The sequence below is a fragment of the Chiloscyllium plagiosum genome, chromosome 2, assembly GCF_004010195.1.
Source record: "Chiloscyllium plagiosum isolate BGI_BamShark_2017 chromosome 2, ASM401019v2, whole genome shotgun sequence".
NCBI lineage: Eukaryota > Metazoa > Chordata > Chondrichthyes > Orectolobiformes > Hemiscylliidae > Chiloscyllium > Chiloscyllium plagiosum.
Genome location: NC_057711.1, coordinates 145,794,172 through 145,809,686, shown reverse-complemented (window position 1 = coordinate 145,809,686; position 15,515 = coordinate 145,794,172). Strand labels below are relative to the sequence as shown.

The 15,515-nt window shown below is 38.4% G+C and overlaps 1 protein-coding gene across 2 annotated transcripts in view; it reads left to right on the top strand.

The window, feature by feature from the left end:
- Nucleotides 1-15,515, top strand: part of uba6 (ubiquitin like modifier activating enzyme 6) — a 119,010-nt gene that overhangs the window by 88,087 nt on the left and 15,408 nt on the right. The window contains exons 20-28 of one of the 2 annotated variants that reach the window (XM_043720610.1): nucleotides 1,405-1,510; nucleotides 4,534-4,623; nucleotides 4,733-4,813; nucleotides 7,149-7,277; nucleotides 8,343-8,394; nucleotides 10,883-10,946; nucleotides 11,589-11,658; nucleotides 13,472-13,543; nucleotides 14,927-15,050. In XM_043720610.1, coding sequence (XP_043576545.1) covers nucleotides 1,405-1,510; nucleotides 4,534-4,623; nucleotides 4,733-4,813; nucleotides 7,149-7,277; nucleotides 8,343-8,394; nucleotides 10,883-10,946; nucleotides 11,589-11,658; nucleotides 13,472-13,543; nucleotides 14,927-15,050 — 788 coding nt within the window. Of the gene's footprint in view, nucleotides 1-1,404; nucleotides 1,511-4,533; nucleotides 4,624-4,732; nucleotides 4,814-7,148; nucleotides 7,278-8,342; nucleotides 8,395-10,882; nucleotides 10,947-11,588; nucleotides 11,659-13,471; nucleotides 13,544-14,926; nucleotides 15,055-15,515 lie in introns of both variants that reach the window. The other variant, XM_043720620.1, reaches the window with a different exon arrangement.

The following is a 15,515-nucleotide window of genomic DNA, read 5'->3' as shown; positions in this document are numbered from 1 at the left end:
ACTGCATATACTAGAAATCTAAAAGAAACTGAGGCCTGGCAGCATCTGTGGAGAAAGAAACAGACCTGCTGTTTGAGTCCATAATGGACTACTGTTCAGAAGAACAACCATATTGGATTCAAAAAGTTAACTCTTTTTCTCTCTCCACAGATGCTGCCAGAGCTGCTGAGTTTCTCCAGTATTTTGGACTTTTAATTGAAAGTTAAAACCTAGTCATGATCAAAAACTTTTTAGGCCATTGTCACCTTACAGCATTGCTTCTTCTAATTAATCTTAAGATTTTTGTTGCATGTACAAGCAAGGAAGAATTGGTAGCTTTGATTTGCAAAGTTTAAAAGAGGCTCCAACTCATTCAGGAGTACCTCTAAATATAATAGCTTACAATAAAACCAAGATTAAATGTTGAATTTGGGGAGGGGGTGTGGGAGGGAGGAGGAGGAGAGAGTGGGGAAGGACATGAGAGAGTGCCATGAGAAACAAGGAATATTGGCCAGGATGGAGTTTCTGTATTGATGCAATGGAATGATCTGGGCTCTAATTTGTATCCAAATTGGTGCATGTTTAATTATTAATTTAAATATTGAGTTTTCAGTTGCAACATGTTTTGAAATTGGCCAGTCCAGAATTGCTGTGAATCTCCACAATTGGGCAACTGGGCACTTTAAAGAATATCTTTAGAGCAAATTTATTTAATTTGGTATAGCTCACAATGGGTTTATATCAAAAAGAGAAGTACTTCTGATCAGTGCTAACGCAGCACCTATGTATAATTCAACATTTAAAAACTGAAAATTACTCTTAAAATAATGTGAAAGTATACAGTACCCCAATAAAACTAGTAGATGGTCCAGTCATGAATTTCTTAGTAAATTCCTCCTTAATTTTTAAAATGTTCTCAAAAGCCTCCAAATAGGTTTCCAGTTATGGAAACTCCCAGTAGTGATTAAGCTATCCAGGGAGCAAGATAGGTGGCAGGATTAGCTTCTGGCATAATTTGTTTTTTTTAAAATTGCATAGTAAAACATAGAACTTATCTTGGACAAAGCATGATTTGTGTCGAGAATTCTGGGATCTTTTTTATGTTACACAGGTTACACTATATCTGACCAAGAGCACTACTCTTATAGTTTTATACAAGGACATTCCGAAGTGCTTTGCACCAATGGATTTGCAATCATAGTAGGCAAGATAATTATCAGCCTTTATTAATTAATTTGTTATTGCTTTCATGTTAAATAATGTTTTTGTATACGTGGGATAATTTAATGCAAATTCCCCAAGATGCACATTTTATCTAGCTTGTGTGAATTACTTGTAGCTTGGTTCTCTGAAAGATGCTAATTTTTCTTGACCGACTGTTATGTGTTAACAGTTGACTCTCTTTCATTGTCTTTTCATTTACAGTCGTTGTGTATCAAATCAGCGTCCACTTCTAGATTCGGGAACCATGGGGACAAAAGGGCATACAGAGGTCATTGTGCCAAATCTGACAGAGAGCTACAATAGCCATGTAAGTACATACTTCCAAACAGTGCAATAACCCCGTGTTTTGTTTCTAACCTACAGTCAAATTGGGAGCATTGAAGAGACAATTCTTAAGACAAGGGCAAGTAGGGAGAGATGCGAATGTTTAGTGACAACCATACCACAGAATTTTAATTAATTTTCCTAAATGTACAGGTGACAGGTGTTCGATTTTAGACATGCACTTCTCCCATCCATCAAAGAAAAAGTCTTTACACACTGTCATAGCAATTCACCTCCTCTTCCCTTTCTTTACACCATGTTTTATCTAATTTTTTTGCCTTTAGAAGGAAGCATTTTTGAACAGACTGCCTGCCTCATTGAAGTAATTATTATTAATATCAGTACAGTCTTGTTCCTCAATTGTTTGGGCATTACATTGAAAGATGATCTTTCCCTTCACGGTCACTCAAGTTCCTGTTGGACTCTGCCAATCTTAGTGTAGTCAGCTGCTTGTTGTAACATCAATAAAAGTGCTCTTTCTTGTAGGACCAATCAAAAGTTTCCTTCTTCTTTCTAGCTTGACATAACTGCTTATAAAACTTACTATCACCTAACTTATATGCATACATATTTTTAGTTTAGACTAGACTAGATTCCCTACAGTGTGGAAACAGGCCCTTCTGCCCAACCAGTCCACACCAACTCTCCAAAGAGTAACCCACCCAGACCCATTTCCTTGACTAATAGACCTAACACTATGGGCAATTTAGCATGGCCAGTTCACCTGACCTGCATATCTTTGGACTGTGGGGGGGGAAACCAGATCACCCGGAAAAAAATCACGCAGACGTGGGGAGAATGTGCAAGCACCGCATGGGCAGTCACCCGAGACTGGAATTGAACCTGGCACCCTGGTGCTGTGAGGCAGCAGTGCTAACTATTGAGCCACCGTGTATTTCAAAGCATTTAAACTGACATAAATGTTGTGGTTCTGTTCGCTGAGCTGGGAATTTGTGTTGCAGACGTTTCGTCCCCTGTCTAGGTGACATCCTCAGTGCTTGGGAGCCTCCTGTGAAGCGCTTCTGTGATCTTTCCTCCGGCATTTAATTTGATTCTTTCGGCATTCGTGCAGGAACCGGAGTTGTTCGTATGTGGAGCTTAGGCGGTTGGCCCAGGATTCCCATTTCCTGGTTTGTCTTAGCGTCTCTCGCCCGTAGGTGTTCAAAGTTTGGGAGAAGATTTGTAGCTCGGGTGCTTGTTGTTGTGGTTCTGTTCGCCGAGCTGGGAATTTGTGTTGCAGATGTTTCGTCCCCTGTCTAGGTGACATCCTCAGTGCTTGGGAGCCTCCTGTGAAGCGCATTTAAAATGCCGGAGGAAACATCAGAGAAGCGCTTCACAGGAGGTTCCCAAGCACTGAGGATGTCACCTAGACAGGGACGGAACGTCTGCAACACAAATTCCCAGCTCAGCGAACAGAACCACAACAACGAGCACCAGAATTACAAATCTTCTCCCAAACTTTGACATAAATTGCAACCTGTGCTCAATTTGCAACTTCTATTTATAGAAAGGTTCCTTGCATATAAATAAAGTACTCTATTCTTCATTTTGTGGCCATATAACCTGATCTATTATATTATTGCATCATAAAAAGGAGGCTTATGTGACGATGAGACGAGATGGTTCCAATGAGGCGATGGAGAGTTACAGATTAGCTCGGAAGGATTTAAAGAGAGCGTAAAGAAGAGCAAAGAGAGGACATGAGCAGTCTTTAGCAGATAGAATAGTGGAGAACCTAAAGCTTTCTAGAGGTATGTGAGGAATAAAAAGATGACTAGGGTAGGAATAGGGCCAGTCAAAGACAGAAGTGGGAAGTTATGTGTTGACCCTGTGGAGGTCTGAGAGGTGCTAAACAAATATTCCACTCAGGAAAAGGAGAATATTGTAGAGGAGACGAATGAGGTATGAGATATTAGACTAGAATGGATTAAGGTTAGTAAGGAAGTTCGAGAAGGAATGAAAGTAGACAAGTCCCCTGGGCCAGATGGGATTTATCAGAGGCTTCTCTGAGGAACTAGGGAGGAGTGTAGGAGCCTTTGGCTTTGATCTTTGAGTCGTCATCGTCAAATAATCCACTGACATTCACTATCATGTTTGGATAATGGAACCTTGAACAGTATGCCCAGTAGGCAGGGAATGCTGACACTGACTTTGTACTAGAGCAAACCTGGTGCTCATGGAATCCAACCATGGGCTACAGGAGACCTAGAGGTCATGGAATCATACTGAAGCTAGGCATTTCTATGATTTTTGTGTGTGTAGAAACATCCCTTTTGTGAGCAATCTGATATACTTATCAGAATAGAAACAGATAAGAGAAAATTGGTAAGAGAAAAGCAGTGTTGTTTGGGAATGGTATCAGCAATGTGACTATATCACAATAGTGCCTAGACTTCAAAAATAGTTCATTAGTTGCAAAGGTCCTTCATGAAAGTTGTAATATCAATGCAGTTTTAGATTTATGCTTTGGTTACACAGCTGAACCAAATTTCAATTGCCATATAATGTATAATTGGAATTTACTTTGCCATTAATTTAGGATGTAAAACAATACATATCAATATATAGGAGTAATTCTGTGTAAATGTGAATATGAAATGCTTCAGTCATTATCATTTTGCATAGATGAATTGTTGCTCCATTTAAATGTATCTCAAGTTAGAAAATTCTTTTGAAGAAGTATGGGGTTATTTTGGAAAGAGTGATTTATTAATTATTTAAATAATTAATTGAATCAGAGTCCATAATACTATTAAAATTGATGGTTTATAGTTGGAAATGGTTGTAGATTAAGCATGGAAATGATACTTCAGTAGATTGCTGCTGGTAAAGATTGGAATAGATGCAGTAGGGTGGTTGAATTTTGATGTTATTGAACTATACATCCAGCATGTTCAGAAAGTGGAAGTTGATGCTATACAAGTTGAAAGTGATTGCTATGTGATATCAATGATTAAAGTTTTAAACACTTCAACTTTTTTGTGATTCACTGTTGGTTTTTTGCAGCGAGATCCTCCTGAAGAAGAAATCCCATTTTGCACGTTAAAATCATTTCCTGCATTAATTGAACATACAATACAGTGGTCAAGAGATAAGGTATGAAACAGCTGTAGTATTTTAAATCGGCTTCTTTAGAAAGCATGTCAATTTAAGTGCTATCCTGTTAATTTATGATGGAAAAATCTTATTCCATTTCTCATTTCAGTTTGAAAGTTCCTTTTCTTACAAACCCTCAATGTACAACAAATTCTGGGAAAACCATAAATCAACAGACAATGTTCTGCAGGTGAGAGTTATTGTTTCAATATACAGACTTGAGGATCAGACTTGGAACAGTGCATAATTTCACAGTATTTGTTAACAGAGCATTGCAGCTTGACTTTTTAATACAGGTTAGATAAATGCTTATTTGTTTTGACTGTCAACATACATTTTGATGTTCAAAAGCCTTGGAGATGCTGTGTTAATAGCATTACAACTGAAGAAGGCCTGGCAGTTAAGCCTAAGTTATCTTTTTTTCTCCCCAAAACTGATGGCCATGCTTTTGGACTTGGATATAGTATGGGATATATAGCTGAATATGTGTCTGTAATGGTGCAGAAGAGAGGGCTTTGGATTCCTAATACATTTGAGACTGATTTGGGGGGAGGTGAGAATGATGCAATCTTAACAGCTGGCACCTTAGTTGTGATTAACCCCCAACTTGGAAGGGAGGTTTTGAGAATATAATTGAGGAAACAGTTAGGGCCAATTAGCGACCTGGAGCTGAATTGTGTATAAAAGCATAAGGCATGGGCATGTTCCTTAGTCAGCACTTGTGTTTGTCTTCTCAAGAGTCAGGAATGAAGCACAAACCATATCTGAGTAGGTTTCTTGGTTTAACTTACAATTGTGAATCCATCTTTGCATTTCTGTTAAAGAAGATGAGTTATACAAATCAGCCTCATTCTCTTTACCTTCATCCTTTTTGGCTAAATTTTCAAACATTGTATCCAATAACTGAATTTCCAAATTGTCTCACTGTTTCATTGGCTCCTTTTTCTCCATAAACAGTTCTATGGGCTTGAGATTTAGTCACAACACAGTCAGGAAACAATCCAAGATGTTTCTCCTGAAACGTTTCCATTTCTTTTACATTCACTGATTGTTCCACCACCCTTGGTGGAGCCAATATTCTTGAACCTCTCGGGTCATTTCTTAAAATCAATTCCATCTATAGGAATTTGTTTCATTACTATTGCTACAATTCCTCTGTTAACTACATTCATTATTCTGTATCCATTTTTAAATCCAACTCTCTACATTGAGCTGGTTTGTAACCTCCACATATACCTCCACTTAATATCTCCTTCATTTGACTTTTTGAGAGTTGAATAGTATCATCAGCCAATATCAGTGACTTGGTAAAAACAATGACTGCAGATGCTGAAAACCAGAGTCTAGATTAGAGTGGTGCTGGAAAAGCACAGCAGTTCAGGCAGCATCCGAGGAGCAGTTAAATCGACGTTTCGGGCAAAAGCCTTTCATTAGGAATACAGGCAGAGAGCCTGAAAGGTGGAGAGATAGGTGAGAGGAGGGTGGGGGTGGGAAGAAAGTAGCATAGAGTACAATAGGTGAGTGGGGGAGGGGATGAAGGTGATAGGTTAGGGGGGAGGGTGGAGTGAATAGGTGGAAAAGAAGATAGGTAGGTAGGACAAGTTATGGGGACATTGCTGAGCTGGAAGTTTGGAACTGGGGTGAGGTGGGGGAAGGGGAAATGAGGAAACTGTTGAAGTCCACATTGATGCCATTGGGTTGAAATCAGTGACTTGCTTGTTCCAACATGTCCAATTTATTTCACCTTTTGCTGTCATGCCTTTCCCTCCCTCCCAGAGTCATGATAGGATTTCTCTTGTACTCACCTATCATCTTGCCAACCTCCATATTCAACAGATCTCCCTCCACCATTTTGGTCATCTCTAGTGTGAGGCAACACATCCTCCCCTTTTCAGCATTCTGTCCAGGCCACACTCCTCTTGACACCCTATCATTATAGACTTGACTGCTTTGAAATTAATTTGCCTGTTGCGTACCCTAGTGTTACATTGAGCAATAACTTGATTCTTTAGTGTGGTTTGTGACTCAGAGGCAAGGATGTGTAGAGCCCACTCACAGCTCCAAAATATCCTCAACAATATCCAGATATGATGATTCATATTCAACCTGTCAGAATTTGATTTCAGTATTAACTGCCGTAACTTGGGAGCTGAAATTCAGGTTTAAAAATCTCCTTGTACAAAGTGTGGAGGCAGACCACCAAGACTATCTACTTGACATTAACTTAACTGTCAGCTTTGTAAATCTGCTCTGCTCTTATAATGGTACTACTGTTTCACAACCCCACAACTAATCCATTTTACGCTGACAAAAAACCTTTAGTGCCCAATCTCCTGAATGAGTACTTATGATGCAATGTTGCACAAAGAAATGGTTAAATTCAGCAAACCTGAATTAAAATGCGGCAATAGACAAAATATGTGCTGCAATATTGAGATTTTCTGTTAGCAGTGTTTATTTGAAAAGTTTTGAATTTAATATTGAGGGCAGATACCATTATTCTTTTCCACAATTGTGTTTTGTAGCGAATGCAAAATGGAGAAAGTTTAGAAGGATCATTTCAAGCAATTAAATTACTTAATAGGTGGCCCTCAGGTTGGCATGAGTGTGTGGCCCTGGCACGAGTTAAATTTGAAAAATATTTCCATCACAAGGTAAGGCACAATAATAATTCAATCAGTGCATCAGTATTGTAGATTAATATTCTTGTGTTCTGATTTATTTTTTATGGTAATGACAGTAGAAATATTACCCTGCCCATTTAATTACTTTACCTAAACTCGGTGATTGTAGTATTTCTTTTTCAGTACAAATATTATCTGTGCTTAACAGGCTGTTTGGTATATTATGATTAAAATTATTGGTTTTGCATTTTTTCCATCCACAGCAGTGCTATTAGTTTCTGATAAATTGAATATAACTCTCAGTCCACCATGCATTGCTGCCATCCTGGCCTAGCCTTCACCACCATTTGCTTCCCCATTCAACAAGCCATTTCCAACCAGGGGAACCATTACCACTCCCTATGTGCTCACCCTGCCATTGTATCTCCACACTGTCCTTACTGCTTGTCTCTTCTCCTCCCTTGCCCAACCTACCCCCCCCATATATATCGAACTTGATGTGTCTCCACCTCCAACATCCATCCCCCCCACCCCACCCCAGTTGTCTTGGTCCACCTGGTCTACCCTAGTGTCTATCTCTGTCTCTGTCTTCCTCCTCTACTCCTCCACTCCATTCTCTCTTTGCTGTCTCCCCAGCAATCTCTGCCTGCCTTCGACCCACCATATCATCTCCCCATTGTCTCTCTCACATTTCCCTTCTCTCCCTGTTGTCTCACTGTATCCACCCCCATCTTCTCCATACTAACCCTCTCCAAACATAGTCTCTCCTTGCTAGACCCACATTGTCTCCCCACTGTCTCTCTTTACATATATTGTCTCTCCTCCGTCTCTCTCCCGTCATCATTCTTCAACTACATTCTCTCCCTCCTGTCTCTCTCCAACCCCATTTTTTTTCCCTGCTGTCTCTCCCCATCTTGTTTTCTCATTGCTGTCTTTATTACATCCCCATGCTCCTGGCTCCCATTCTCTTTTGTTTACCAGCAAAGAATCAATAACTGACTAATGTTCATCCTCGCAATGCACAAAAGAAAGATTTGAGATTGTCGGCCTCGTCTACAAAGCAGCAGCAGTGACCCATTCTTTATCTTCCTCCAGGCGGTACAACTTCTGCACTCATTTCCACTAGATACTAAACTGAAGGATGGAAGTAAGTATTGTGGTAAAGTTTGTTCATTGCGTTTTTAGTGCCAACTCTTGCAGTGGCTATCTGTCCGACATATATGGGATTGAGCAACCTAAACCAGGGATCTCATATTTATTTTCCTAATCTAATTCAAGTAATCTGATTACTAGATCATGCTATAATTATACCATAAATGGGAAAAGCTCAGGGTTCCTATTCTTGACTCCTGCCTAATGATTTTTACAGTAGAGGTGGTGGATATTGGGTGAGGGCAGGAATGGGCCTATTGTTGGACCCTGACTGTTTGCTCTTACAGGAGCATTGACCCAGATTAAAACTCTTCATGAGAGTTAGGTTGTTAAACGATTTTAAAATGGTTTGTGTAACACAGTGACCTGTTTGAATAGGGTAAGCAGCAAGGTGTTGTCTTAATGAATTGGATTGAAAAATGGAAGAATCAACAGTGCAAGCACTGAAAAGCAAGAATACATTAGAATGGGTGAATTTGACTTCACATCAAATACAGATAGAGAAGTAAAGAGAAAGTTTTCTCTCTCAATCCAAATAATTCTATCAGGAAAAGTAAAAACTTTTTTCTTTGGAATAGTCTCAATTTCACTGTTTGTAATATTTCCAGCATCAATTAATGCATGAAGGAGTGAGTCTTAACAATCGCAAACATACTACCTGACATGAAGGGTTGATTGGTTGTAATTGACATTAATATTTTTAAAGTTTGTAATCAGGCTAATCTTCTGGGGTAAGTTCAATCCATATCTACCACACATATACAGCATTTTCATGACATTTAGTGCATATCAATTATGAAGCAAAACTACAAACTAAACTGTAAAATTGAAACAGGTTGGTGGTATTTAATAACAGTTCACCTGTTCTTCTCCTGACGTTGCTGTGTAATTTGCTCATAAATTAAAGTGTTAAAAACGTGCTGCTTATTTTTGTCAGAAAAACCCAGTCAATTTTTTTTTTACCTAGCTCAGGCTTGCCACTTGAGTGTAAACTGTGCTTGGTTTCTTCTGGTTTAAATAGTTCAGTTTTACTCTAGCCATTGAACATACCAGCAATACCATCATTCAGCTGGAGTTTGCACTGCTTAAAGAATGCAGAAGAAATACAAGCCTGTAATGTGCAAAAATTGTTGGTTTCTCTTAAAAGGATTCTCCACTCACCTTAAATAAATGTCTCGCTAACAAGATTGAAATTTCTTGTACAAGCCATATTTCTCTTGAGAAAGTTGTGGGTTGACTTGAATCACTACAGTCTGTGCAGTGAAGTCATGTGAAAAGGGAACTTTTAGGGATTCTTACCTGGCAATGGCACAGGAAAGTCAGAATGGTGAGAAATTTGGAGAAGAATGTGGAGTTGTGGTGTTGTACTGCAACAGCTATCCTTGGTCTTCGAACAAAGAACAGTATACCACAGAAACAGGCCCTTCAGCCCACAACGACTGCACTGACATAAAGCCTTTCTAAACTAAAAACGTTTGCCTCGATGTGGTCTGTATTCCTCTATTCCCTGCATATTCAGATATCCTGTCAAACTCCCTCTTGAATGTTGCTATTGTATCTGACTGCCACCTCCTCTGATAGCACATTCCAAGCACTTACCACACTGTGTAGAGAAACATGTCCCTCACATCTCCTTTAAACTTATCCCCTTTAACTTTAAACCTATGTCTTCGTGTAATTGACCTTGCTACTTTGGGGAAAAAGACTCCAATTATTCATTTTCTCCATGCCTTTTATAATTTTGTAAACTTCTATCAGGGCACCCCTCATATTTAAATATTCAAGTGAAAACAAATCAAGTTTGTCCAATCTCTCCTCATGGCTAATACCATGCTATGTCCCTGCAAACCATTTCTGTACCCTCACCAAAGCTTCCACATCCTCCTTGTAGTGTGCCAATCAGAACTGTACAAAATATTCTAAATGTGACTTGACTAAAGTACTATACAGTTGTAAAATGCCTTGGCAATTTTTATGCTCTGTGCCCTGACCGATAAAGGCAAGCAAGCAAGCTATGTGTCGTCTTAATTAGCTTAAAATTCCAGAATCCTTACATTATGGAAAGAGGCGATTTGGCCCATCAAATCTGCACCCACCCTCTGAAGAACATCCAGCCAGATTAAAACCACCTACCCTATACTTATAACCCAATGTTTACCATTGTTAATCCATCTATCCTGCACATCCCTGGACACTGGGGACAATTTAGCATGGCCATTTAACCTAACCTGAATATCTTTGGACTGTGGGATGAAACCGAAGTACCTGGTAGAAACCCACACAAACATGGGGAGAACATGTAAACTGTACGGAGACAGTCACCCAAGGCTGAAATTGAATCTGGGTCCCTGGCACTGAGAGGCAGCAGTGCTAACCACTGAGCCACCCCATATTATCCACTTGTCTTCTAGGGTAAACCTAACAAACTTGCCTGGAATTTGTCCATGTTTTATTTTAATTATTGAGATTCTATTTGTTTGCAGGCTTATTTTGGCAGTCACCAAAGAGGCCACCCTGTCCAATGCAGTTTGACATAAATGATGAATTGTAAGTAACTATCAGAATTTGTATTTCATTATCTCTATTGGAATTCTGTCCCAATTGCATGTTCTGTTTGGATTCCCTAAAATCTGGATTACAGTTTTTATTGTCCGATATTTTGATAAATAGTGGGATGATATTGAATTGTAACAGAGAACCTTTTACTTTCCAACTTTTATTATAGTGTATTTATTCCACTATTTCTACAGAGAATAGATGACATATTTGATAAACTCAAGTTTTTATCCTAAATACTTGTAAATAATGTTTGCAATCACAAAAGATTCTACTTCAATTTTTTTGCACGAGAAGAATTGTAATTAATTAAATCAGTTGTGCTATCTTTTGCCATTTGTATGCAAATAAGCAATTAGAGTACAGAATCAAAAACTTAATTACCATTTCAATGGGTATTTGTGTTTCATTTAAGTCCAATAAACACTCAATTAGGTAAATATGACCTCTTAATTAACTAGTTAACAGCAGTGTTGACCAGAATGTATTAATCAAATTGCATTTATTTTTAATGTTTCTCCGATTAGGCTGTATTCCTTCGTGGTGCTGTCACATGATATTGTATCCTGTTTTGATTTAAAGTACAAGGAAATCATTCTCAGAATTGTAACCTCTAATTTCTTATTGTTTTAGACATTACAATTTCATATTAAGTGCTGCGAGACTTTTTGCAACAACTTACAAGGTTCCATACATGGAAAGGGTAGGTCTTTATCTTTAGATAAAAGGTTTTCAACATCTTGCATTCATATAGCACCTTTCACATTTCAGACTTCAGGTACTTCACAAGACTGTAATCAGATAAAACATTAATACTAAGCCATTGTATATTAAAACAGGTGATTGAAGAGTTAGGTTTTAGGAAGAATCTTAAAGGAGGAGAAAGAGACAGACAGGTTTAGGGATGGGAGTTTAAGGCATAAACCAGATAAGCCACAGTGACCAAAGCAGAACAAAATAAATTGGTTGTAAATTAAGCTGCATTTGAGGGAGTGCATAATTTTGGACAATTAAAGGATTGTAGCATGTTAGAAGTGAGAGAAGGCAAGGCAGGGTAGAATTTGAAAATAAGAATGAGTGTTTTAAAATTAAGGCCTTGATGGACCAGAAATCACTGTAAATGAATGAGTGAATGGGACTTAGTTGTCAGTCAGAGTATAGGCAGTAGAGTTTCAAATGCAATTGAGTTGCCATAGATTGGAAGATGGAGGAGAAAGTGAAGTCTGCAGATGCTGGAGATCAGAGCTGAAAATGTGTTGCTGGAAAAGCGCAGCAGGTCAGGCAGCATCCAGGGAACAGGAGAATCGACGTTTCGGGCATAAGCCCTTCTTCAGGAGGGCTTATGCCCGAAACATCGATTCTCCTGTTCCCTGGATGCTGCCTGACCTGCTGCGCTTTTCCAGCAACACATTTTCAGCATTGGAAGATGGAGGCTGGATAGAGGGATGTTGTAATAATCACTTTTGAACATAACAAAGCCATAGAATCCCCACTCCGCACTGACCGTCCGAAGAGCATCCCACCCATTCCCAATCCTCTACCTATCCCCATAACCCCATATTTACCGAGGCAAATCCACCTAGCTTTCACATACCTAGATTCTATGGACAATTTAGCATGACCAATACACCTAACCTGCACATCTTTCCACTTTAGAAGGAAACCAGGGCACCTGACGGAAACCCTTGCAGACACTGAGAACATGCAAACTCTCACATAGAGAGTTATCTAAGATTTAGGTTCCTGGCTGTGGGGTAACAGTGTTAATCACTGAGTCACCATGTCACCCAGGTTTGAGCTGTGATGGTTGGCAGAACATTATAATCCAAATGATTCTGCACTTTAACCACCAAACCCTGCTGAATTAGTTGATCTCAGAAAGACAGCTGGAGAAGCACAAGTAATTTAGCAACCTCTGGAGGTCCTCAAGTGTGGATTTCGGAGGACAGAGGCAGTGTCCTCATTCTCCTGGCATTGAGTCAGTTTAGGTGATTAGAGAGTGGGATTTGCTGAAAATTATGACACGGGCAGCAGTGTTTTTTAAGGCTGTAAAGTTTATGGATGGTAGCCTATAGCAGACCCACTGGGAGTGCATTGGAATAGTCAAACTATAAAGGAAACCAGGCTGAAATGATAGTATCAGCAGCAAATGAACTGGGATGAGCAAATGCAGTTGATGTTACAAATGTGGAAGTGGTCTGTCTTGGTAATAGTATAGATGTGAAGTCAAAAGCTCACCTCAGGAATAAATATGACACCCAAGTTGTGAAACAATAGCTTAATTTCAGATTGTTGCCAGGGAAAAGAAATTATAGCAAAGAATAGAATTTGAAGTGGGAAACTTTTTTTTTGCTGTATTTCATGGCAGGAGATTTACTTTCTACTACTGGAATGAAATAAAAATTGTAATATAATGAAAAAGTAATATAATGAAAAAGTGCATGTCTCTCGGAATTTGCAACAAAAGGCCATGATTTCTGGAAAGGTTTACATTACAACTGTTTGGCTTATTGCAGGATGTATCCAAGCAAGCTATCTCCAAAATACTCTCCAAGGTTGAGATTCCAAAATTCACCCCTTCTGCAAAAGTAGGTAATCGAGTAACAAATTAGAGCGGAGTTTGGGAAAGTGACTTATTTCACACTTAGTGTTTAGATTTGTGCATTGTATGGTGGTGTATTTCAGCACTGTGAACTATTGAGCATGATCCAAGGGCTTTAATGTTTATAATGCAATGATTGTTTTTGAAATTCATGCCCTATCACATCATTGGTCAGTAATTCTTGACATTTTTAAATAGTCCAAAATTTATTGAAGCTAAAATAAATTTGAGGCATTCCTATTTCCAGAATGCATCCAAGTTACACAAATATTGCTGGTTTGGGAATCCAGCGTGTGCACTGTGATAATTATACCATCACATGATTAAAGGACTGGCATATTTAAAGTTAAGGTGTCAAGTGAATTTTGACTAGGAAAAATGCTCTTTGATAATTGACTCTGAGAATTCTGCTAAATTGATTAAGTTCAAAAAAATTTCCTGGAAGAAAAAAAATCACCACTTTGATTTGTGCAAATTACATTTTCAAAAGAGTTGTAGTTGACATTGTGCAAGATACAACTGAAACAGTTATAAGGTTAGTAGCTGAATTAAGAAGTTTCAAAGATTGATTAACAAAGAAAGTTACTTTTATCATTGAGATCTTATAAAAATAGATAAATAATACAAAATTCTGCTGGTCGTTTACTTCTCCATAGATTTCCTGCTTTTATGGCGGTTTCCTTTTTTATTTGGAATTTCAAGCAAAATCATAGCTCCCAATTAGGTAGTACCATTATAAATATCTCAGGACAATTCTCATAATGCTAGAATTTTAAAGGACTAATTTCTAGGACTGTATTGTCTTCAACATAAACCCATCATCTTGAGCTAATGCATTTGTGTCTAGATTTTTTCACAGTATAGCATTTGTTTTTGCTCATGCAATAACGATTTAAAGTATTAGTAATTATCATGGGAACAATACTCTCCTTCAGTCTCACATCAAAGAATAGGCTTGGCTGTTTCTGGGCTGGAAAGTTTTGAAATTGATAGCTCAATGAACAGAGATTTTATCTAAAACTAATGATGGGAGTTCAGAATAAGATATTACAACTTCTGGCTCCACACACACCCTGCCACTTTAATGAGCCCTATTCTTTCCCTGGTTATCCCCTTGTCCCTAATATACTTTAGCTTCTGTACTGTCAAACCATTATTAATAAATGCAAATTGCTTCTATGTCTGCAGAGGACATGAAACCAATTGAGATTGTTTCAAAGGATTTTCCAAAAGCAGTAAATCTGTTCCACACAAGGGAAAACACCCAAAACGTACTTTTAAAATGAAGTTATATTTGTTTAAAATGATATTGCTGTTTTGTTTTGCATTCAAAAACTTTACACGAACATTCGGCAATTATTTGTTTTAGCAAATAGAAACTGATGAAAATGTAAAGAAATCTGACCAGGCAAAACTTGCAGTAAGCAGTGAAGAAGAAAGAGTCGCTATTGACCTATTGAACAAGGCCAGAGATGCTGGAATGGCGACAAAAAGTGAGTGCATTGTTTTATGAATCATTTGAATTTCTAGTAACTGCTTTGAAGGTTTATTTAAATTGACTATACAGTGTGTGAGACTTGGACAGAATTTAATAATTTCATTCCTGTGAAGACCTAAATCATGTCATCTTAAAATCTACATTTTCAAATATTAAAAACCTTATTGAATGATCTGCACTGAGCCTTTTATGGAGACTCAGTTCTACATGTGAGATGATCAGAATTGGATGCAGTCTGGATAGCGATGTTGTTATACTTGTAATTGAGCAGCACAATGATTTCTGAGCTAACCTCAAGCTACCCACCTCTCAGCTTTGTCATGAATGCTAATTGGTTTCTACAGTCAATCAGGAAAAGGATAGACCACTCAGAACGAAATACACTGGTTCAGCTTTGAAGTAGAGTAAGATACAGGACTGCCAGAGAGAGGAGTAAATGGGTTTACTTATACTGTAGCAG